We start from the raw sequence: 22,941 nt of genomic DNA, 5'->3' as shown, positions 1-22,941 counted from the left end.
GGGGGAGAATGATTGCAGACAGTTCGACAGGCAGGTTGACCAGATGTGTGTTTATCAGCTGAGACCCAGAAGTTTTGACACAGAGATTGTTACTGAAGACTCTTGCATTGGATAAAGGGACATAATTTGACATGAAGTGTGTTCAAAAACCACTTAAAGTCAAATGGAAAATTTGAAACTCATCAACGTGTAGTTTATTCACTTGAATTTTCTTACGTAGTCTCTCTTTCGTGAAAAATGTGTTTTGGTTTTTGAGGAGCTGGTTGGCTGGCCCTGATGATTCACAGGTGATCACTACTCCAAACCTCATCTGGGACTGTTCTCCTGTGTCAATTTCCCTTTCCTGACACATAAAGACACATAAACATACCTGTCCTGAAGAAGCAATTTATGGATTCCTTGCTTTTATATGGTTGGTGAAACAGTTGAAAGGAGTCCAGAATCTTCTCATTTTGTTTTAAATTTGCCAATGTCACACAGATGCATTGATTTATATTGGTTATTAGAAGCAGGAGTCTGGATTGAAACAAAATTCTTTGCTAGTCATTTTGCAAAAAAAAAAAAAAAAATCACAGCAGTTGTTGAGCTATCTCTTTGCTTCTGGTTTCACCCAGAATCTATCTTCTCCATCTGCAAATTCTACTTTTCATGGTTTCTCGATTTTCACAATGTTCTACTGAAAAATGCTAATTAGGAAAAAATAAAGATTTCTCAATAATTGAAAAAATTCATACGGCTCCTAAATATTAGCTCTAAGTTAACCCCAGACCATTTGTCCCAAACGATCTTTCCCCAAGTCAGAGAAACTGGCATTTGTGGAGACTTGAGCTGTTGGTAGAATAACACCAACAATAATAATAGCTGTTAGTTAATAATTACTGTTATCTATAATTTCTGTAACTTATTTACTTCCTGAGCAACTGCCTCTATGGAGCTGGCTCCATGCCTAATGGTAGAAGTGATCACAGACCCACCAGTCACATGTTTCTCACGTATTAAAGTTCTAAAAAAATGACTTGCAAGACAATTGTAGTATACAAAACTAGCCACCTATTCTGATTTCCTATTGGGTTTACCTGAGACCCAGAGACCTGGTCTCAACTTAAGGCTTAGACAATTCCTCTTTCATCTTCTAATATACATACGCAATTAAGGCTAAAAATCTCCTTCTAAGTATCACTTTAGCTGCTGTTCGCAAGTTTTCATATATATTGCTTCTACAGTCAATCCATTCTAAATGCTTCATAATACACATTATGATTTCTTCTTAACCCATAAATAATTTAGGAGTGTGTGTATGTGTGTGGGTTTTTTTTTCCATTCCAAGCATATGATGGGTTTGGAGTTCTGTTTTTTATTTTACTTTTGTTCTCTTTTTAGTATTGATTTCTAATTTTAGTCAATTGCCATTAAAGAAAATGGTCTGTATGATGTCCATTATTTGGAATTTGCTAAGGTTGCCTTTGAAGCCTAAATTATAATACATCTTTATGCATGTTCCATGGATGCTGGAAAACAGTATGAATTCTCTGGGTGGGGTTTTATATACCTCTGTTGAATCCGTAGTAAACCACGTTATTGAAAACTTCTTTCTCCTTTCACTTGTGTGTGTATCCTTAATCGTTCAGTTTTGAGAACAGTGTGTTAAAAATCTGCTCACTGAGATTCCCTTAATTTCTCATTCCTATTTTGTACAGACCAGTTCTTATCTCCACCCAGTGCCCAACCAGGTACAACAAACCTGGGCTGTGGAGGCCTGACCCCTGCCCAACGGTTCCTGTGATTCTGCCTTTGCCTTGCAGGATGCTTGAAGACGAGATCGAACGGCTTCGGGATCAACTCAGGGAAACAGTGGATGAGAACGGGCGATTGTATAAGTTGCTGAAGGAGAGGGACTTTGAAATCAAACACCTCAAAAAGAAAATAGAAGAGGACAGATTTGCCTTCACAGGTAGCTCCACCGCTGTTGCGACAGTTTCTGCTCTGAAGTCCAGGTCGGCTGGCCCAGCTGCCATGGAGCCTACAGGGCAGGACAAACAGCAGGTTCCAGAGGGCAGGTGCTCAAGAGACAGTGCAAGGTTCAGCTGTGCTCAAGCTTGTCCAGATGAATCCTGGAAGTGAGGGAGAGGGGAGAGGAATGGAGCAGGCCAGGTAGGCCAGCATGCTGGGAAACGGAAGCACGAGAACAGCAGGGGCAGAAGGCAGGCATTCCAGGTAGTGTGGGTGACCCCGCTGGGACTCATGACAAGAGCTCTCCGTGATGCTCGCTGCATGTTCGGTGGGCCAACGGCATCCGTTCTATCTGGATGCTCTGGCTCAAACACCGTATCATGGACGTGAAAAAGCCCCAGTGGAAGTAGGCATTTGCTCTACACCACTTGCTGTTGCTGCTCCAGAAGGGTGGACAAGACAGGGGAGTTAGCTGTTCTGGGAGGAGTTCCTGAGATCCAGCAGCATGTACAGTGGACCTTGGTCCTTCAGGTCGGAGTTGGACCTTGGTTCTGTTGCTGGAGACCTTGACCCTGTGGGTCTGTTAGGGACCTTGGCTTTGTGGGCCTGGAGATGACCTTAGCCCTGTGGGTGTGGGCTGGACATTGACCACTGACTCTGTGGTTATGAGCTAGACCTTGTTCTTACAGATCTGGTGGGGACCTTGGCCCTGATTGTCCTCTGGTCGATGTACGCCCGTTGAGCAATTCCCAGGTGGCTGAGTGAGAAAGCACAAAGTCAGTGTCAGCAATCACAGAGGGCGTGATGCCTCACCTGGCATCTGCCAGAGCGTCTCTCTCTGCCTTTGCTAGTAAATGACTTTAAGAGTAGGTGCACCCAGAGGACCAGTGCTGAATTAAAAAACAAGGGGAATCTGGTATCTTAAAAGCCCTTGGTAGCCTGTTGTGCTTCCCTCCATTCTTTGGCCTCTTCTGTCTAAAACAAAACCACACTGAAGAGAAGACAACACCTAACCTGGCTCGGGGTTCAGATGCGAAGGGGCAGCTTCTGCAAGGGTGTCGAGAAGTTGATGGGCTCCAGGGAGGGCAGGAGGTGCCTCCTCACCCCAGGAGACCTGGGAGACAGGGCCTGCCCCCTCCTCTCCAGCCTGCCCCACATCCTGTCTTCTGCTGCTTCTGCTGGCGTGCTCATGGCCTCTCCTGAGTGCCAGCCCTGAGCCTCCCTCAAGACCTCTTAAATCCAGTCCTCGCTCAGAAGTCCCCATTTCTGATTTCCAACTTCATGTTTTGAAGAGAAAAGTCTGACAGTCTCAGTTCATGTTTTTAAACCAGGCTAGAGTGACAGGCTGCTGACAGCTGATGAACTGGTTTTCCTTTGGGTGGACTTTTAGTGTTTGCTTTAGTTTAGTTTTTCTATTTCTTCGTACAATTTTTTTAGTGATTGGGCTAGTGCTTACAACACACATAACTTTTCATGGTCTACTTAGAATTAATATTTTACCACTTCAAGTGGAATGAAGAAACTTTACCACCATATAAGTCCATTTACCCTCCCCCCTTATATTACAGCTTTTATATGTATTATGTCTGTATATGTTGAACATCCCATCAGACTATGCTATCATATTTGCTTTCAACCATTATACGTTTTAAAAAACTGAAGGATGCAAAATAGTCTATTATATTTACCCAGATATTTTAGCATTTCTGTACTTGCCCATTCACTGATGCCCCCATTATAATGGGGTTGCAGCTTCAAGCGTGGGGCTTGTCTGGAGACAGAGTTGGGAGAGAGCCCTGGCTCGCTCTTAGCCCCACTTCCTGCCCTTCGGACTAGAGAGGGCTTCTCTTAGACTTCTTTCTGATGTCTAGTTCCAGGATTTGTAATGCTTTTGGGTCCTGGGAGGAAAACATAACCAGAGAACTCACCACTGGACCATTTGTATTTCTAGGTTTGGTTTCCTTCCCCAGGTTCTTTCTCCTTTCTCCTGATGTGTCCTAATCCTCTTCAACAGACACGAGGTGGCCGAGGGCAGCTACTCATAGTTGCCCAAATGGCTGCTGGCCCAGGCCAGCAGCAGCAAGCCTGTTCGATGTGTGGGCCTGTGTTTTTAACTGACTTCACTGTTTTCCTTCATTTTAGGGACGGCTGGTGTGGCTGGGGACGTGACTGCCACCAAGATCGTTGAGCTGTCCAAAAAGAACCGGGTGCTGATGGCAGAGTCCGAGGGTGCGAAGACCAGAGTGAGGCAGCTGAGCAACCGCATCCAGGAGCTGGAGCAAGAGGTGAGGGGCCTCAGGCGCTCCTGCCCCGGGTTCCCTGTACCCCACGCCACTCCTCCAGAGAGGGAGCACGCTTAGATACTGTAGGTCCTTCCCAAGGACTGGTGGGTCAGTGTTTTCAAGGAGTCCCTCAGTCTCTGTCATATCCTGAGAGGGGAAAGTGTCGGGAAGCAAGGAGGACGCAGGCGGTGGAGAGATAGCCTGACACAGCAAGGAGGATGCAAGCTTGGAGCCTGACCACCTGGGTGTGAATCTCAGCTCCACTACTGACTTGTGTTGTGACTTTGAGCCAGGCATAAACTCTCCGTGCCTGTTTCCTCCATCTGTCACGTGGCAGTTATAACGGCACTCACCCCAAGGTTTTCTGAGGATTAAATGACTTAACACTGTAAAATGCTTAGAATAGTGCCTAGCAGGTAGTTAGCACGAGAAAGGCATTGTTGAATACATTAACAGGGATCCTTGCTAATCTGAAGCTAGAGCCAGGAGCATTCCACCAGTTCGTCTCACTTTTGTCCACCTTCCTCTTTCTGCTGCCCCGACCTTCCCACAGCTAATGACAAACCCCTCCAGTCGAGAGAGGGCACAAGCCCCCAGCGGTTCATGGTCCCTCAGGAGCTAGAGTGAACCTACGCAGCTTCTCCTTATGTGGCTGGAGGAGCAGAGGCTGGCAGAGGTTAAGAGGCTTTCTCAAGTCACGCAGCATGTGGTGGTGCCGAATTTCAGATCCAGTTCTGTTGCCCTCCAAAATCCTCCACAATCATTACACTTGGCATTGAATTAGACCTTCTTTCTTCTATAACGTATTTTTTGAGAACCATCGCAGGCTCTGGGCCAGGCCCTGGGGAGACCGTGGGGAGCAAAATAGGCCTGGTCCTTGCCCTCCTGGAGACAGACCAGCATCGAGGGCCCCTTAGAGGAGGGAGTATGCACAGTGGGTCCCTGGAGGATGAGAAGGGGCCAGACTCGGAGGGGTCGGGGAGAGGCCTTCATGCAGAGGACCCAGCAGGTACAAAGGCCCTGAATCGGAATAAAGGCCTGAAATGGGACCAATGTGGCCGAGCTTGGAGCAAGATGAGGTCAGAGAGGTAGGAGGGCGGGTTGTGCCCAGCCTTGTCAGACAGGGATGGTCTTTGTGTGAAGGACAATTGGGAAACCCTTAAAGGGTTGGTTGGCTGTCTGTATACAGCAGTGGTCTTGGCCACCAGGCCATGAGCCTGAGTGGCAGGTTTCTCAGTGTCTCTGACCTTGTCTCCTCAACTGTAACGTGAAGTCCGTAGTTCCTTTTCTCTCCGCCTCCCAGGCTGTTGTTAGATGCAGACCACGGTTGCAGAATCATTATTTACTAAGCTGTTCGTGAATCCTAGGCTGCGACTGGGGAGTGGGGCAGACAATCAGTTAAACCCTCTCCCATCGCAGAGCGCCTTGTAAAGGAGAGTTCTTCCATTAATGGGCCTTAAAATGAGCTGAAGGGACGGACTGCTGAGATCCGTGACCACACATCCGACGGCAGCACCAGAGCCCTTCACTCAGGCGCCGCAACTGCTGAGCAGAATTAAATATTAAGTGCCGGGTTTGCTTTTTCAGCTGCAGATGGCCCTGGCCAGGCTGCCAGCCAAGGGGGCCACCGACGCAGGAGCCAAGCTGCCGAAGGCCCAGATGGGAGACAGAGCCTTGGTATGAATTCTCTTCTGTGCTGGGGAGTGTGTGAGGCAGCCATGGGCTTGGGCCTCCCCTCTTCCATGGGGGCGTAGGTGCCTCTGTCCGGTGTCCGCCCCATTGCTGAGCCATTGCAGCATCCTCAGAGCCATCAGGGGACAATGGCCAAGTCTACCGTCTGAGGCCAAGAATGCCCCGGTGAAGGCTGGTGAGGGGCTAACTCTGATTTAGTCCCCAGAGAGGGAGGTCAGGAGGGGCCTGAGGACCCTGGAATCCTAGAATTTCAGGACCAGGAGGGAAGACCTGATCCAATTAGCCTCCTGCTCTCAGCCCAGCTGTAAAGGATGTCCATTACAGCATCCTTACTGGGGAGACATCCAGCCTCTCTACCTTACCCCAGGGACAGGGAGCTCACTCCTCCTCAATGGAACCCTGCTTTTTGCTGGGGCAATCCATATTGTAAGAAGTCTTCCCTTCGTGGAACTCCAAATCTACAGCGTAAAAGTGACTATTGGGAATGGGGCTGTTCCCAAGATTCCATTTTTTCTAAGCCAATGAGCCTCCATCAAACTCAGGGTATGGGAATTGCAGCTCCATGAAAGGAAGGCAGTCTGACCCAGTGGGCTACCGGGGAGAAGCATGGAGCCCAAGCCAGACAATAAATAGCTAAGAGTCTCAAGAACATCCCAGGAGGCCTCCCCTTGGTTTTCGTGGTTTTTTTTGGCCACACCTCACGGCTTATGGGATTTTAGTTCCCCGACCAGGGATTGAACCTGGGGCCTCGGCAGTGAGAGCACCAAGTCCTAACCACTGGACCACCAAGGAATTCCCCCCATGGTTTTCTTAAGAAGCCAAATGAGTTGGTGAAACGGAATCCAAGCCTCAGGACTCCTAGTTCAGTGCCCCTTTTCCACCCGATCTTCCCTGTTGTCTACGACTCAAGATCAAGCCGCCTCGTGCCTGTCTTGAGGAGAATACTGCCCTCGAGTGATGGGCCCCTCAGGTTCCAGGGGTGAACGTGTCTCCTGAAGGCTAGTCTTGTGTAGATCTGTCTCATTGCTGGGGAGGCAACAGAGGGGCTCTGCCCTCAGCAGACGCTAGACTGAGTGTCATTCAGTGCCTTTCCCAGCTCTGAGGGACACTTCTAAGCTGCCCCTTGTTTATCCGTATCTCTGACTGGGGCTGTCCTAAATGGGAGACTACTTGTTCAGTCACTTGTTGAGCCTGACAATGTTCTGAGCCCTGGAACACAGAGAATCAAAGACAGGCCCACTGTCCACAGGGGGTTCAAGAGGGGAGATGAGTAGGCATACTAAAGGAAGGAGGGGGACAGGGCCTTCAGAGAAAGCCCCTAGGCTCTGGGTTCACAGAGGGAGCATACGCTCTACCTGAGGCAGCCAGGAGGTGGGATGGATGAGGGCTTCCTCAGGTGGCCTTGCTGGAGCAGGAAGATGGGGGTGGCCCTTCCAGCAGAAGCAGTGCAAGCTCAGAGCAGGAAAGCATCAATATTCCTATTTTGTTTGTTAGCTGGGCATCAGCTGGATAACGTTTGGCTGCAGCCCAGGGCCCCTGAGGAGGAAAAGGGGAACACATCCAAACAAAGCTGGGCCGGGGTCACCTGTGGAGGGAGGCCTTGATGGTAGGTGGAATAGGAAGTCCAACTTCATTCTGTGGCTGCAGAGAGCCTGGGAGGTTTCTGACGGAAGAGTGCGTGGTGGGTTGCAGTCTCCATTCCTCAGGACACGTGTTTTCCCGGGCATCTTCTGATCAGAGAGAGGACAATAGCCATGTCCCCCTCGTTAGACTGTTCAGGGCGATCCAAGCCTGGGCCATACTCCAGAGCCTGCAGGTTCACTCCACATCCCAGCCCAGAGCTCCAAGCACATTCCAGAGTGGAGCTGAGCGCCCTCACTCCGCGTGGGGCCTCATGAAGCTGTGGTGTGAGTGGCCTTGGCGCTATCTGCTCCCATGGACACCATTTCCGGTATCGCCTCAGAGGAAACAGCCCCGGGGTGGGGAAAGGGCGTGCCCAGGCCCAAAACACCCACAAAGGCTGTGAAATCTCACTCTGGGCAGAAACAGCTCTGAGATGTCAGGCAGGTAGGGTTGGCTCAGCTTCCTGGGAGGGGAGGTCTGGGGCCTGGCAGAGCAGAGAGGGTGATGTCCTCACCAGAACACCATATGGCCCTCAGCCGCCTTTGCCAGCTGCCCACCCAAGCCAGGCTATGCCCCCCAGCATCGCCCCCCATCAGAATCTGCCCCAGAGGGCACCCTTTACGTGCGTTATCCCATCAATACTCACATGTACCCCGGAGGCTGGTATAACGTGCCCCCATTTCACAGAAGAGGAAACGAGGCTTGGAGACGGTTATTGCCGCCTGGGTCTCAGACCCGGATCCAATCGGTGTGCTCTTTCCGTGCCCTCAGGCTCCCAACTGCTCTCACGGCTCCTGTACCGCCACCCACCAGAGCCAGCAGGGGGCTCAGGGCACCAAAGATCTGACAGGCAGGGACTGTTGCTTCCCAACGCAGGGCAGATTCAAAGCAGCAGCTTAGCAGGGGAGCAGAGAGGCTCCCAACAGCAGTGGGGAGGGATGGCACACAGCCAGGCGGCGGAAGGACATACAGAAATATAGATTAAAGAAAGATGCACGTGTGTTTTATGTAAATTCCCAATTTGCAAATTCTGCTCACACTGGTTCCTCTGTTTGGCCTCCTGGGGGTGCTGTGAGGAAGCAGCCGTTTCCTAGATGAGAAGACCAGATGAGTCCAGGCCTTCTGGGCCCTGTGTGCAGGTCTAGTTTCCTTGACCAGTGGTTTTCAGCGGGGCTGCCCAGAGCCTCTGGGGTCCATGGAACTCCCCAGACCCAGTCTTCTGGGATCTGTCTTTCACGCTAGCGTTCACAGGCGGTTTTGTCTGTGGCTACTAAGGAAAGTTCAGAAAGCCGCTGCAGGACCCATCCTGTTTCCCAGAAGTCTAGTCCACCCGATCTGCTGGGACAGGAGCAGATGTTCTTAGTGTCATTGCCTGATGGGACACTCAACCCACCAACCGATGTTTCTGTCACCGCGATGCCCTGGCATCAGCAAAAGCTTATATTGGGAGAATCAGCCAGTGCAAAGGAGGGACCAGGCCTCTAATCCCACTTCTGTCACCCCAACCAGCTGTGTGCCTGTGAGGCCATGTTATTTCCCTTCTCTGGACCTTATCTGCCTCACCTACGGAAAGGGTTTGAATGGGCTGACCTTGGAGTCCCTTTAATGTCAAAGTTCTGAGAGTTTCAGGAACTTCTATTTAAGTCATAAATGGGGAACACATTTGAGAAAAGTTTCATCCAAATAGTTTAAATGAAATATTTTTTTTTTAAAAAAGACTTTGCTAAGAGTTCCAGCAGGCAGAGTTTTCGTGGCTCCTGCAGTTCTTCAAGCCACAGAAATGGAGCATTTGGGGATTAAACTGGGTCCTTATTTCTATTCAGTGAGCTCACTGCCGGGAAAGGGAGCCCAAGGCCCAGTCTGACAATTCTAGGAGAGGAAGGCCCCAAGTTGGGATGGTCACGGCCCTCCTGCCAAGCTGGGGCTGCCTTCGCTAAAGGAGCCAGTTCCCTCTTCATCCTGAGGATGGATTTGCTATGATGCCAGTCTCTGAGCACAGCAGAGCCCACAGCCTGGGAGTGTCTGGGGGTTGGGAAGCAGCCCCCTCCAGATGCTCCCCGTCTGCGGCCACCACCCACGTCCCCCTGTGTGCGCCACACTCGGAGCACAGGGCTCAGCCCCCAAAGTTGGGCTGCCGGGATCCACATCCACGCTTCCCCTTACCTACCACGTCCCCCAAGCCGAGGGGTCACCCCCCTCCAGCCTCTGCTCTGCATCGGTAACGGAGCCTACCTCACAGGGGTTGTGAGGATGAAATGGGTTCCTCCTCGTCAAGCACTTCGTGTGGTACCTGCACATACCTGGATAAACGGGGGCTGTGATTATGGTTACTATCTAGGCCTCAAATGACTGCTCTCCCTCCTGTCTTTCCCAACTAGCAGGACAGCCCAGAGGTGAAGGTCTTGCAGGACAGGCTGGCGGCCACAAACCTGAAGATGAGTGACCTCCGCAACCAGATCCAGGCTGTGAAGCAGGAGCTCCGGGTGGCCCAGAAGGTATTTCCAGGCCAGGGTTCAGGTCGTCGTGGGTGGGCCTGGGCCTGGGAAGGCCATGGCTGGGACAATGGCTTCCATTCAGGAGCTTGGCCCCATGAGCATCATGCTGCTTGTTCTGGGTCAGGCTCAGATCCAGTAACTTCCTTCCACCAGCCCTTGAAACAGACCCAGCAGGTGAGGGGGGTTGCCGGCTGCCTGCGGGGCCCTGCATAGAAGCCCTTGTGGTGCCCCCCCAACCCTGGACGGGGGAACACAGTGCTGTCCACCCTGGAGGGGCCCTTAAACCTTCCCTGTGCTATGTGCACCCCAACAGATCCTGGGCATCTCCTTAATAAGCCACCTTGGACTTGGAAGCCTACCAAGACCCATCTCCTGCCCTCTGCTGTCTGTAATATTAGAAAATGTAAAGGTTGTTTGTGTGTTAAAGGCCCCTTTCAAAGGAAAATGCTCGGACTTGGGAGGCAGGCCCAGCTGGTTCATTATTTATTTTTATTTACATAGTGAATTCTCTGGCATTTGTACCACCAGCAGCGGTTCCTGCTGGAACCACTCAGGCCAGCCAAGATTTCCAAAACAGAGTTCTATTGTGGAAACAAGCACCAGAGACTTGGTACGCTAGATGGGTTTCCGTGACAGGCTGCAGAGCGGCCCAGGGCACAAGCTGGGGTGTACTGTTTCCACCTCAAAGCCTCGAAGTTGGGCCTGAACACCTCTCTGCAACAGCCCCAAAGCTGGACCCTTCTGGAACCAAACATCCCCAAGTGACATTCGGTAGCCCCCCGCTCTGTGCTGCACTCAGACATGGCCCCTTGTCAGTGGCTTTGCACAGAGGGCGAGGCCCTGTGGCCATGTCCTCCCTGGAGCCATCCAGAATGATCTCAGTTCTGGGAGACAGGTGAACAAATTTGGAGTAGGTCTTGGTCAACTCTGTGGTTCACTCATCCCAGAATGTGTCAAGGGCAAGGGGCCCCACCTGGGCATTGTCAGCAGTTCCTTGTCTGCTCTAAGCATCACCAAGAAGTGCTGGGGATGATGGGTTCACTGCTTTCCCAGGGAGAACTGCTCTTGGAGCGTGGTCAATTGGCCTTTGAGGCAGGGAGCGGGGGAAGGGGGAAGGTTGTGCAGGTGGAGGCCGGGCCTTCAGGGAGCCCCATGCACCCAGCGCTGTTTGTGCACGTGCAGCAGCTTTTGGGCTCTGGCAGAGCCCTCTCCCCCGGCCATACTGAAGGCCTCACCTTTTTCAGGTGTTAACCAGTGAGGTTGGGGAAGATGTGAACATCCAGCAGCTCCTGTCCTCGCCTGGGACGTGGAGGGGTCGGGCTCAACAAATTCTCGTCTTGCAGAGCAAGGTGAGCGAGTCATCAGACTTCTCCTGGCCCTGAACGTAAGGCTTGAAATGCCCCAGAAAGACCCGCGCTGACCCACATTAGAGACACAGAACCCAAAAAAGGCCTTTAGGTTCTGCAGAGCGCACTTGCAGGGCTGTTGTTTTACATTCTCCCCAAGCAGCCTGGTTTTCATTTGTTATTAAGTGAACGAGCATTTATATAACACTACATACCAGGCACTGGCGCTCAACAAATGCCAGAGCCTTTGATTTATTTTACTCCAGGCAGATTTTTTTTCCCTAGTTCATGTAAATTTGCGTGACTGTTGTACTTGTAGGCTTTTTCCAGTTTCGTCCAGATGCCTTTAGGCTTTTGAAGGTTTTAATTACCACCCCCGCAAAAAAAACTTAGCCTGTCTCCCTCTTTACGCTCTAAATATTTTGGAGCATCTCTAGAGGCTAGGAACAGGGGCTCCACAGCCAGACTGCTTGGCTTCAAATCCCAGCCCACCACCCACCAACTGTGTGGCCTTGGGCAAGTTGCTTCGCCTCTCTGTGCCTCAGTTTCCTCCTCTGTGTACTGTGGATAATGACAGTGCCTACCCCACAGGGTTGTTGGGAGGACTGAATGAGTACAGATGTGTAAATTGCTTACCACAGTGCCTGGCATGCAGGAGACACCATCCGAAGGTTAGCTGTGCCAAGAAACCAAGAGTCACACAAATAGGTGTGTCGTTTCCACTATTTGCCAAGTGCATCGCCTTCATCCCCAGGTTCCCAGGCGGCTTGTACCCTCAGGGTCTCCTGTGGGATCCCTGAAGCCAACATGAAGGGGGAGAGGTCTCTGAAAAACTGTGGTTAACGACCAGTGTGTGGCCTTGTGGTTCAAGAGACCTGAGTTTGAGTCTGGCCTCAGTCACTGGTCTATAAGTTTGGTGTCTTTGGGCAAACCTCTTCACCTCTCTGTGTCGCAGTCTCCTCACCTGTAAAATGGAAATAATAATGCCTTCCTTGTAGGGTTGTTGTGGGTTAAGTGAAATATCGTTTGGGAAGTGCCCAGCACAGTGCCTGGCCATAATAAACACTCAACACATTAGTTATTATTGTTAGTGTTGTTAAGCTGTGTAAACAAACGGTTAAAAGTAATAGTACTGTGTTCTTTAACGTTTAGATGGAATTACCACACGGTGCCACACGAGGGCACTGAAATGTGTTTTCAAAGCCATACTGAGGCCCTTTACCAGGGATCCTAGTGAATTTTGTCCCTGGCTCAGGTTTACCCAACTTTGTTCCATCGTTTATGCTGTGTTGACATGGAAATCAGGGTTAGAAGGACCCTAGGAGTTATCCACTTTAAACCCAGTGTGATAAAGCCATCGTTCTGTCGGATGACATTCACCTCCCCTGTGCTGAGGGCTTCACCCAGGCCATTTTGGGGTTTCTCGAAGTTGCCTAATCCTAAAAATCACCTGTAGCACTTGTTTAAAATGCAGATCCCCGAGTTCTTCCCCGGGAGCTCTGACTTGTTGGTATGGAGTGGGCCCCAAGATTTGTCATCCCAAGAAGCGTCTTGGGGATTCCCAGGCTCAGACAAGTTCAGGGTACTGAATTCTCATAACAACATTATGCAGCGTGTACTCACAGGCCTGTTCACAGATGAGGGACCTGAGATTCAGAGAAGTTAAGTAATCTGTGCACAGTGACACAGCCAGCGAGGCTTTGAGCTGGTCTCCCGGCTTCCAAACCCTGCCCGCCCTCTGCAGCATCTCCTCCAAGTGGCCAGGAGCCCGCAGCCTCCCGAGGAGCCCGCCCAGGCTGGGGTGGCCTGTCTGTTAGCTCTTCCTGGTACTGAGACCTGCTATCCTTTCCCTCCCAAGTTCCTGGGGCTACACATCTGCTTCTTGGCCTCAGAGATAGGGTGATTTTTCTCATTTACTTTGAAGTTTCTCTTTTCCAAGCTAAACCTCCCTAGTGTCTCCCCTTGTTTTGCTCAGGATGCCACCGCAGATCCCTCCCATCCCTCCCCCACCCCAGTCCCTCTCCTAGGGACCGCCACGTCCACCTGGAACCGTGTTGTCGTCTGTCTAGTGGGGTCTCCTGTCACATCACAGGGCAGCCCCCCTGAGGGTCGAGTCTGACTGCAGGCCTGTCGTGGAACCACCCTCAGGTTCGAGAGCTTGAGAAACAGCTGGGACAGACTCGGAGCCGGTCGGTAGAAACAGCCAGTGATGAGTTGTCTGTCTATCCCGATCCAAGGAAGCTGTCGGCACAGGAGAAAAATCTGCTGAGGATCCGCAACCTGGAGAGGGAAAAACAGGAAAGCTGGGAGGTAATGTGTGCCTGGAAGGAGGTCAGGGGCGCCTGGGGCCAGGAGACCACGACCACCCCTGTGAGGACTTGGAGCTCTGGGGTTTGGGGTCACCTCTGTGCATGTTCCTCCCATCCTATCCATCCCCCTTGAGCTGCCTGACTGGTTCCTCACCCAAGGCCCATTTCATGAACGTCGGGTGGCCCCATTCTGGCTGTTTTGGAGATGCTGGACCTGAAACTAGCTCTTGGTGGAATGAGGCACTTCAGTTTGAACCCCAGGCTTGGCGCTGTCCACCGAAGCATGGCTTTTCTCTTTTTGCCTCTCAGGCAGGGATTGAGGGTCCTCGGGACGACACACCCAGCGTTGGCCAGTGGGTTTCCTCTCGTGTCCGAGTCTGGCCCCTGTGTTCTCGGGCTGTCATCCATCTGGGTCACGTCCATCATGTGCTTGGGCTGCCTGATACCCCGGGAGGCCGAGGCTGGGAGTCAGGGGCCCGGCTCCACTGACTTGCTCTGTGACCTCAACAAGTCCCCTCCCAGCTCTGGCCTCACCAGCCAGTGAGAGCGAGGGCTCAGCCGTGGGCCGAGTCCCACTCAGCCCTGCTGCCCGTGACCGCGCCCTCTGGTTACAGAAACTTGCAGCGGAGCGGGATGCCCTCCAGAGAGAGCTCGAAGAGCTGAAAAAGAAGTTTGAGGGCGTGAGGTCCCGGAACAAGGTGCTGTCGAGCGAAGTGAAGACCCTCAGGAGTCAGATGGGGACCCTCGTGGAGAAGGGCCGGCATGACGACGAGCTCATCGACGCCCTCATGGTACAGCCACCTCTGGGACCCCCGCCCCACCCAGAGACCTGTGACCCAGCCCCAGCCCCTCCGGAGCCCTCCCTCGCCCCAAAACGCCACCTGCATAACCCAGGAGCTCATTGCCTCCAGCGGGCCCAGCCCCAAAGCTTGGCCGCAAGTACGGGAGCAGCTCAGAGGCTGCCCGAGGGCCAGTACAGGTCGTGTCATGTGAGGTTGATGCCGGGCACAAGCCACTGCACCTGCGGACCCCAGAGCAGAAAGAAGAGGATGAGGGGGCAGCAAATGGGATTACACCCTGGGATATTTCTCATGGAGGAACGGAAGGGACAACTGAGGGGGGCGCTGGTGCATATCCTTGTCTTTGTGACAGCATACAGCACCCCCGTTTCTGGGCACGTGCGGTGTGGTTTATAATGGTTAGTCACCAAGATAACCCTTAGGGACACATAATCCCATTTCACGGATGGGGAAACCAAGGCTCTAATTGGCTAGATAAGTCATCCAAGGCCACACAACTGAATTCAAACCAGATTTATCTGATCGTAAAACCTCCTTTGATTAACAAAGCCGCACTGCTTTCCTGACCCTAACCTGGCCTTTTCTCTCTGGGGCCTGAGCCACCCCAGGGTTTTGGCCTCTGAATTCCAAGTTGTGCCCACAGGCCCCTGGGGTGGTCATGGCTGGCTTGACAGTGGTGCAAGGGGGAACTGACGCTGGCTTAGGCATGCCTTGGTCCATAATAATTCACCAGGCAGGGTGGTGGGCAGGGCACAGAAGACCTGGAATCTGGGCCCCCTCTGTTCATACCTCACTGTGTGATTCTAGGCTAGTTGCATCCCCTCTCTGAGCCTCAGGTCCCAGTTTTTATTTTATTTTATTTTATTTTTATAAATTTATTTATTTTATTTATTTATTTTTGGCTGCGTTGGCACTTTGTTGCTGTGCGCGGGCTTTCTTTAGTTGAGGCGAGCGGGGGCTACTCTTCATTGCAGCGCGCGGGCTTCTCATTGCAGTGCCTTCTCTTGTTGCAGAGCACGGGCTCTAGGCACACGGGCTTCAGTAGTTGTGGCACGTGGGCTCAGTAGTTGTAGCTCACAGGCTCTAGAGCGCAGGCTCAGTAGTTGTGGCACACGGGCTTAGTTGCTCCACAGCATGTGGGATCTTCCCGGACCAGGGCTCGAATCCGTGTCCCCTGCATTGGCAGGCGGATTCTTAACCACTGCACCACCAGGGAAGCCTCAGCTCCCAGTTTTTAAATAAGGTGTGGGCTGGATGTCCATTGAGGTCCCTGGAGCCACTATTCTTTGTCACTGAAGGTGCATGGTGAGAGCTGCAAACAAGCCCTAGCCCTGCCATTCACCAGCAGTGTGTCCTGGGCTCTCTGGGCCTCCATTTCCTCCACAATGAGGTGAAGACAACGCCCTCACCTGTTCCAGGTCGCCAATATGGTCCTTCTCAGCCCCCCAGGCAGGAAGCCTCCACCCCAGAGGTCTCCTTGGGAGCATCTCCAGGGATGGGGTCTCCATCAGGTGCTGAAGGATCCATGGTGAGGGGTCCAGGTACTACCTTCAAAGGTGGTCTTCCAGCACAGTGGGATAGGGCTTCTTTTTACCCACTGGCTGAGGGGCCACCACCTGAGCTGTTTTCTGTTGTCCCGAGAGCCCCGTGGATGTCCTTCTTAGCCCCGATCTCAGGGAGAAAGAAGTTGAGGACAGGAAAGCCTGGTTGAACCCCCCCTGAGGACAGGCAAGGTGTTCCTCCTGCTTCTCAGGGAAACACTAGCGTCCCACTGTTAGGTTCCCGAGGGAGCAGGGAAGGGGTGGGAGCTGGGGGTGGGAGGAGGCGGTCTTCTCTCGTGTCCTTCTTTACCCAGGGCCATGGCTGACCCTCGCCCACCCTCCCACTTGGCCCCGCAGGACCAGCTGAAGCAGCTACAGGAGATTCTGGGCAGCCTGAGCCTGCAGGAGGAGAAGACGCGAGTGTCCCGGCACCACCTGGACCAGCAGCTCAACAATGAGGCCCAGCAGAGCAGCAGCCTCGTGGCCCAGCTGCGGGCCACGGTGGCTGAGCGGGAGGCCAAGGTGCGGCAGCTGGAGGTGGAGATCAGGCAACTCAGTATGCAGGTGAGTAGGGCGCTGGCTCAGCCCAGCATCTATTCCCACGTCCTGGCAAGTCCATCCGGTATCCAGAGAAACCTCAGCCACCTCCACTTCTCCCCACCTGCCTTCACTTGGGCTGCGCCACATCCTACCTGGTCCCACTTTGGCTCCCTGCTTCCATCTGGCTCCCCGGCCCACTGTGCACACACCTTTCCTCTCAAAGGGACACACCAGATTGTCTCCCTGCTCCACATAAAACCTGTCTGTGGCTCCCCATCACCCTCCGCCTCACTCAAGCCTCAAGGGTTCGGGCTCCTGCCAGCTCACCCTCTCCCTCCCCAGCTGTGGCCTTCATCCTCATGGTCCAAGATGGTGGCCACAGTGCCAGCCTTTACATCCACATTCCAGGCAGTGGGATGGCAGAAGGGAAGCCATGCTCCTTCGTCCAGTTTTCCAGGGTGCCATGTGACTAGCTCCTGCTGCCCTCCCTCCTGCATCTTCTCTTCACTCCCCACTTTCCACAACTCTGGTCATGTGGATACCATTTAGCTCCTCCATGGCCTTGCTTTCTCCCCACTCTGGGCCTGTGCACATGCCTGAAGCACAAACCTTTCCTTTCCTCCCCCTCAGCCTTTAGATCTTATTAGTCAAGAGCTCCTCCAGGAAGTTCCAGGGCTCCCATTCTGGGTTACGTGCCCCTCCTGGGCACTCTCCTAACTCCCTGTACATTCCCAAGCCAAACTTTGGTCACGCTGTGTGATCAATTTCCTGTTTCCTCCCCCAACCTCTCCTTGAGGGGAAAAAGACCATGGTGCCTGGCCCAGGACTGAGCACACAGTAGTTGCTCAGTAAATGCTCGTCTAAGGAGTGAGCTCCTGAAGATATTTTGCCTTGGCAGAGGCCTGGAAGGAACAGCCTCTTCACCTCACCGCTGTCCTGGCTCCAGGCACACAAAAGAAGGCTGATTCTCACCTCAGAGGCCACCGGACAGCTGGGGCCAAGCACTACCCACCAGACAAGCTGGCACACACTGCGAGTTTTCTCAGGATGGGCAGGGCTTGGGGGACATGCCAGGTTGTTTGGGGCTCACACCAACTGGCCCACCGTTGATGGCAGCCTGACCTCCTGCTGGGGGTCCTCCAGTGCTCCTCCTTCAGCCGGCCCCACCAGCCATCCGGAAGAGGGAGGCATGGGGGAAGGTCTGAGTGTCTCCAGCTGACAAAGGCCAGTGGCCTCAAGTCACACCTGGCATTCATCCGTGTGGGTGGGGCTACCTAGAGAGGTAGGCCTGTCCCCATACTTCCCCCTGGGACCTGAATGTGGAACAGCTTCCTGGCCTGGTCACCCTCCTTTGGCCATGAAGCTCCCTTTCTGAAGAGAGGCATTATTAGCTGTCATTATAATGCAAGGGGCGCCTTCACCAAACAGGCCTCGCTTTGCACTCCTGAAAAGAAGCCTCCTTTATTTCCCCTGAAAGCCCCAAAATCAAGCCAAGGCCCCCTCCTGCCTTCTCCAGGCCTCTGAGCCAAAGCCCTGAGAATGGAACCCACATCTGTTCCCTGCAGTATCTTCGCAATAAAGGAGTAGGCGAGGGGTCCAGTGGGCCCGAGGTCAACCCGGCCTCCACCAAGTTCCCCGAGGACCCGGGCCTGACCAAGTCCCCGGCCTCAGCAGGCGATCACGCTGGCAGGCTTGGATCTTCTCGGTAAGACAAAGTGGGATGGAGGGGTTGGAAAGTGAATATTAATTATTCAGAAGAAAGGATGGGAAGCCACGGGTGCAATTTTATGATGTCTGTGGTGTTGTCCTTCCAAAGTGGCGGGGGGGCTTCCGTCAGCCCTGCATCTGCGTGAAGGAGCCAGTTAGGTCCAGATACTATTACTTCAAGAGCGTTTGGTTGCGGCTCCCTGTAAAATCCTCTCCCAGCTGGCCTCGAATCTCACCTGCTTCTAGGATTCTCAAACACACCTGTGTTGGATTGTTCGAGGCTCTGATGTCCCCTGCTCCTGTCTTGTTTTGAGCAAGCGAGAGTTCTGGAAAGGAGGGCAGCAAATCCACAGGGCTGCTGCAAGGGCCGGTGATGTCCCCCTCCTCTGGCTCCCCGGTTCCCTGCGGGCCCCTGCTCCCCGCGCAGCTGGGCCCAGCCTGCCTGCCCGTGGTGATGTGCCCATTCCGCCTTCGCACAGCTCCGTGACCAGCCTGGGCCACACACTGGTGGAATCTGCTCTCACATGGCCTTCCCTGCACGGTCCTCACGGGCCCTCACCCAGGTAGGAACCCAGCCCCCCCCCGGGCCCTCACAGGCCTTCCCATCCTTGACTGCTCAGTCAGTATTGCCATCCCATTACAAGGATGGGAAACCGAGGCCAGGCCAAGTCCAGGGACTCTTCCAAGGTTCCATAAGGACATGGAGGGTCAGGGAGGTCCAGTGCCTTATCCAAGGTGATAGGGCAAGTGGCTTCAGAACTACAGTCTTGGTCTAGTGTTCCTTCCTGCTACCACAGAGTTAACACGAGGAATCTTCCAGGGCCTGGAGCCCAGCACCTTCCTTGCCTCCTCTTGCGCATTGAGAGTCCATCTCTAGGGGGAGAATTGCACGTCATATGGGTTCCCACTTTAAGCCACTGATATCCCCTCAGCTCTCTGGCCCCCTCTTGTTGATAGAATCAAGCCTTAGGGCTTCAATGGGCCCTTGTTCTTCCTGCCAGCTCACAGACAAAGGGTGGCTCTGTCCTGCCTCGGAGCCCCGTCCCGAGCCCTACCCACTGTCCACTGGAGCCATGCTCCTGCTGTCAGCTGCCATTCCCACTCCTCGGGCAGGTCAGTTCAGGCTCCGGTCGAGCCTCTGAGGGGCCCTCGTCTCACGTTTGACTTGCTGTGTGGCTCCGGCAAATCGGTCCTCCTTGGGCTGCTATTCCCCAAGAAGTGCTTGGGATACTTCTGGCCTGACGTTTGGTAGCCCAGGTACCCGTGGGCCAAGGCCACCCCTGCAGATGCCCCATCCAGCAGCCTGGGGTCACAAGGGCACTGGGAGAGAGGGGCCCAACTCTGAGCCTCAAGGGCCCCTGCCACACTCTCCTCACACCACAAGGAAAACAGACAGGCTCTGTCACCTGACGTGGTTGTCACAGTAGTAGAGGCAAGAAGATGGACAAGATGCCCCCAAGGTCCCTTCCAGGCTTATGTGGCCATGACCTTTGCACTCCACAGGGATACAGGAGCCGATGTGCCCTGGGCTGCCCAGACTGCTGGTTCTTAATCTTGTTTCTTCCACCACACACAAATATTTACTGAACCCGACCATGTGCGGGCCCTGCCCTCATGGAACTTACAGTGCTCTCCCGCCAGTGACAGGACAGACGTTCACGGGGTGGGAGTGACCCCAAAGAGTGTGGGGTCACTGTCAGGGATGGCATGGCGGCTCTGACGGGGTGCCTGGGAGGCAGGCGGAGCGAGGGGATCAGCTCCTCCCCCAACACGTGAGATCACAGGGGTGACTGGCGTAGGGTTCCCCACTGCGCTGCGCACACGAATCAGCTGAGGATCTGCCAGGTTACATGCAGGTTCTGATTCCGCAGGTCAGATCCTCCAGGAAATGGGATCCTGCAGTTCCAACAAGCTCCCAGGTGATGCCACAGTCGCTGGTTCAAAGACCACACTGAGCGGCAGGGCCTTAGAGTATATTTAGCAGCCAGAAAATGGAGAAGCCTGTAGTCCTCAGAGCCCATCTCAACCAACCCCCGTTTAGAGGGAGGACTGGGGCCCCACCCTCCTATGATTCTGGAAGAGCAAGTCAGCATCACCGGGGTCTCCCTGGGAAGGGTGAGGGCAGAGCAGAAAGCAGCTTGGCACTCGCACATGGGCTCTGGGGGCTTGGGGTCGGGGACAGAGCTCACCTTGGATCCCAACCCCAGCCAGCAGGTAAGGCCCAGTGGTGAGGAGGGAACCGGTGATGGGCTGGATCAGGGCTGGAGAAAACTGAGCAAATTACAAAGCAAGTGTCCAGGGTCCAGGAAAGTGGACTGGGCTTGGGGCCATGCCAGGAGATACAGGAGGGCCAGGACAGGCTGACAGGGAGACAGAGGCTGGGCCTACCTGACACTGAGAAGGGCGGTCAGGTCCCAGGCCACACAGGTTCCCAGGGCACCCCCAGGTCCCCAAGAGCCAACTTCCATAGCAGCCAGACTAATTCCAGGCCCCTACAGGGATTGGATGGACAGAGGTGCTGATGAAACTATAGCCCTGCTGGGGTCTGGCTTTGGAGCCAACTAAGTGAGGTCTAGAGACTTCAGCAGGGCTGGGAATAGTAAAGTGAGAAGAAGCCAGCGGAAGAGGCCAGGAGGCACTGGACTGGCTTCTCCTCTCTGGCTCTCTCTGAGGACCCCTGAATGTCCTTCCAGCCCCTCCCACCACCACAGGGATAAGCATCTCTTCAGGTAACCCTTAAGTGACCTCTGCCCGCACCTTGGTCCCCAGGTTCTCGGACTCCCCAGAACAAAAAGCCTGGCAGACACAGGTGACAGAGTCCAAAGCCCTGTGGCAGGCCGCTGAGGTGGAGCGTGACCGGCTCACCGAGTTTGTCACCGTTCTGCAGAAACGGTAACACCTGGCGCCAGGGATGCACTCTCACGGGCCTAGGTGGGCTGGGGGTGGGCAGCCTGGCCCAAGGGCATCCCTCTTGGACAGAGGCCAGGCCACGTCCATGACTGGGTCCACCTCACTGGTGAGTCTGGCTCCCACAGTGTTGGCCCCGGGCATTCCCAGCCACATCTCACGTGACCCTCAAGTGCCCCTCAGTCTCGGGGCCCTATTGTCATACTTGTGGTTTGCCCTGTCCTACGTGCCCCCAGTAGGACAGCTGCATGCAGGTGGCTGTGAGGTGGGCATCTCAAGGGAGGGACCCTCTGGAGTAGGTAAATGAGTCAGATCAACTCACCAATAATGAAGATCTAGGATGAACATGGCACTGTACTCGGTGTCACTGGCGGCTTTGGTGGGAAGAAGTCCCAGGCTAGACTGAGGTCTGGAATTACAAAGAGGAAGAGAGCCACTGATAGATGGGGAGCTGAGACTTCCCTGGTTGGGGGAGGAAAGTATGTGACCCAAGGCAGTGCACCAGGGGGTTTGGTTTCCTCCAAGGGGTTGTTGACAGATTTCTATTCAGATAAATCAGCGTTCCTCGCTCAAGTGACCCTTTTGGCAAGAACTGTAGGTGCCCAGGCCAACACATGGCCCAACCATGTGACCTCCACACTGAAAAATATAAAGGACACCACTGAGTGTCTGCCTGAACAGGCCATGTCACATGTCAGTCAGGGCTCTTTGGTGACAGACAAAAGAAACCAGTTCTGGCTAAGTTAAGGGAAAGGAGAGTGTGGGAAGGTGCTGGCCGACTCCAAGGTACTGCCCTCCATTGCAGGGCAGAAGAGGAGCCCAAGAAGATCCAGGGACCTTGGTAGCAGGAACCCTTGAGTGGTCTCTCCTGGGCCACTGGAACGATGTAGGCCCAGTGGCTTTCAGTTCTTGTGCCAGTGGGTTCTAGGAGAGAAGGTCTAGCTGGCCTGGGTGGCTCACACGTCCAACCCTGGACACAGGCCAGGCACCCTGAGTGGAAGGACCTCCAGGTGCTGACATAATGGAGGAGGGGTGGGAATTCCCTGGCGGTCCAGTGGTTAAGGCTCCGCACTTCCACTGCAGGGGGTGTGGGTTCGATCCCTGGTCGGGGAACTAAGATCCTGCATGCCGTGCAGCGCGGCCAAAAAAAAAAAAAAAAATGACATGGAGGAGGGGCAGCTTGCCAAAGGGAAAGGTGGAGTACAGTCACCAAAGGAGCTGGGGTGCTGGGATGGCCACTCCCTAAGCAGTGAGGAGTGATCAGCTTTGTTTTCTTTTCAGTAGAAAAGAGAGGGTATGAATTTCAGACATGCTCAAGCAAATGAGAAAAAGTAACATTAATTCGTTTTCTGTCATTGAAATATACTGGAGGGCTTCCCTCCATTATATTATGTGGTGCAGTGGTTAAGAATCTGCCTGCTAATGCAGGGGACACGGGTTCGAGCCCTGGTCTGGGAAGATCCCACATGCCGCGGAGCAACTAAGCCCGTGCGCCACAACTACTGAGCCTGCATGCCACAACTACTGAAGCCCGTGTGCCTAGAGCCCATGCTCCGCAACAAGAGAAGCCACCGCAATGAGAAGCCCGTGCACCGCAACAAAGAGTAGCCCCCGCTCGTCGCAGCTAGAGAAAGCCCATGCGCAGCAACGAAGACCCAACATAGCCAAAAATTAAAAATAAATAAATAAATCTATTTTTAAAAAAATAAATAAATAAAATAAATTTTAAAATATATATATAATGGATAG

The 22,941-nt window shown here is 53.5% G+C and overlaps 2 protein-coding genes and 2 long non-coding RNA genes across 13 annotated transcripts in view; 1 reads left to right on the top strand and 3 right to left on the bottom strand.

Moving 5' to 3' along the window:
• ACKR2 (atypical chemokine receptor 2) overlaps positions 1-1,789 on the bottom strand; it is a 73,844-nt gene extending 72,055 nt beyond the window's left edge. For all 5 annotated transcript variants that reach the window (XR_014232898.1, XR_014232899.1, XR_014232900.1 and 2 more), the window contains exon 1: positions 371-1,789. The gene's annotated coding sequence lies outside the window, so the exon portion shown is untranslated. The remainder of the gene's footprint in view (positions 1-370) is intronic.
• The window catches only part of CCDC13 (coiled-coil domain containing 13), a 31,137-nt gene that overhangs the window by 1,028 nt on the left and 7,168 nt on the right, over positions 1-22,941 (top strand). Inside the window, exons 3-13 of one of the 3 annotated variants that reach the window (XM_082348485.1) lie at positions 1,698-1,951; positions 4,093-4,235; positions 5,820-5,909; positions 9,926-10,042; positions 11,287-11,391; positions 13,537-13,698; positions 14,312-14,488; positions 16,396-16,602; positions 18,144-18,283; positions 18,765-18,848; positions 21,055-21,177. In XM_082348485.1, coding sequence (XP_082204611.1) covers positions 1,698-1,951; positions 4,093-4,235; positions 5,820-5,909; positions 9,926-10,042; positions 11,287-11,391; positions 13,537-13,698; positions 14,312-14,488; positions 16,396-16,602; positions 18,144-18,283; positions 18,765-18,848; positions 21,055-21,177 — 1,602 coding nt within the window. Of the gene's footprint in view, positions 1-1,697; positions 1,952-4,092; positions 4,236-5,819; positions 5,910-9,925; positions 10,043-11,286; positions 11,392-13,536; positions 13,699-14,311; positions 14,489-16,395; positions 16,603-17,476; positions 18,104-18,143; positions 18,284-18,764; positions 18,849-21,054; positions 21,178-22,941 lie in introns of those variants that run through there. The other 2 variants (XM_082348484.1, XM_082348486.1) reach the window with 2 other exon arrangements.
• LOC309608549 lies at positions 1,826-9,986 on the bottom strand. Of its 2 annotated transcripts, none has more exons than XR_014232957.1 (3): positions 8,194-9,986; positions 7,510-7,654; positions 1,826-1,911 (listed from the first exon to the last, which is right to left on the bottom strand). It is a non-coding gene; the product is annotated as an uncharacterized lncRNA (long non-coding RNA). The 2 variants fall into 2 exon arrangements; XR_014232958.1 differs by lacking the exon at positions 1,826-1,911 and adding an exon at positions 1,935-2,020.
• Positions 10,119-22,941, bottom strand: part of LOC309608541 — a 27,916-nt gene continuing 15,093 nt past the window's right edge. The window contains exons 3-6 of one of the 3 annotated variants that reach the window (XR_014232946.1): positions 21,515-21,601; positions 13,432-13,668; positions 12,025-13,034; positions 10,119-10,197 (exon numbers count right to left, since the gene is read on the bottom strand). This is a non-coding gene — a long non-coding RNA (uncharacterized lncRNA). Of the gene's footprint in view, positions 10,198-11,423; positions 13,035-13,431; positions 13,669-21,514; positions 21,602-22,941 lie in introns of those variants that run through there. The other 2 variants (XR_014232947.1, XR_014232948.1) reach the window with 2 other exon arrangements.

This window comes from Balaenoptera borealis (genome assembly GCF_965194805.1).
Source record: "Balaenoptera borealis genome assembly, chromosome: 12".
In the NCBI taxonomy this organism is placed as follows: domain Eukaryota; kingdom Metazoa; phylum Chordata; class Mammalia; order Artiodactyla; family Balaenopteridae; genus Balaenoptera; species Balaenoptera borealis.
The sequence above is the reverse complement of the archived record's forward strand: the minus strand, read 5'-3'. Positions and strand labels throughout refer to the sequence as shown.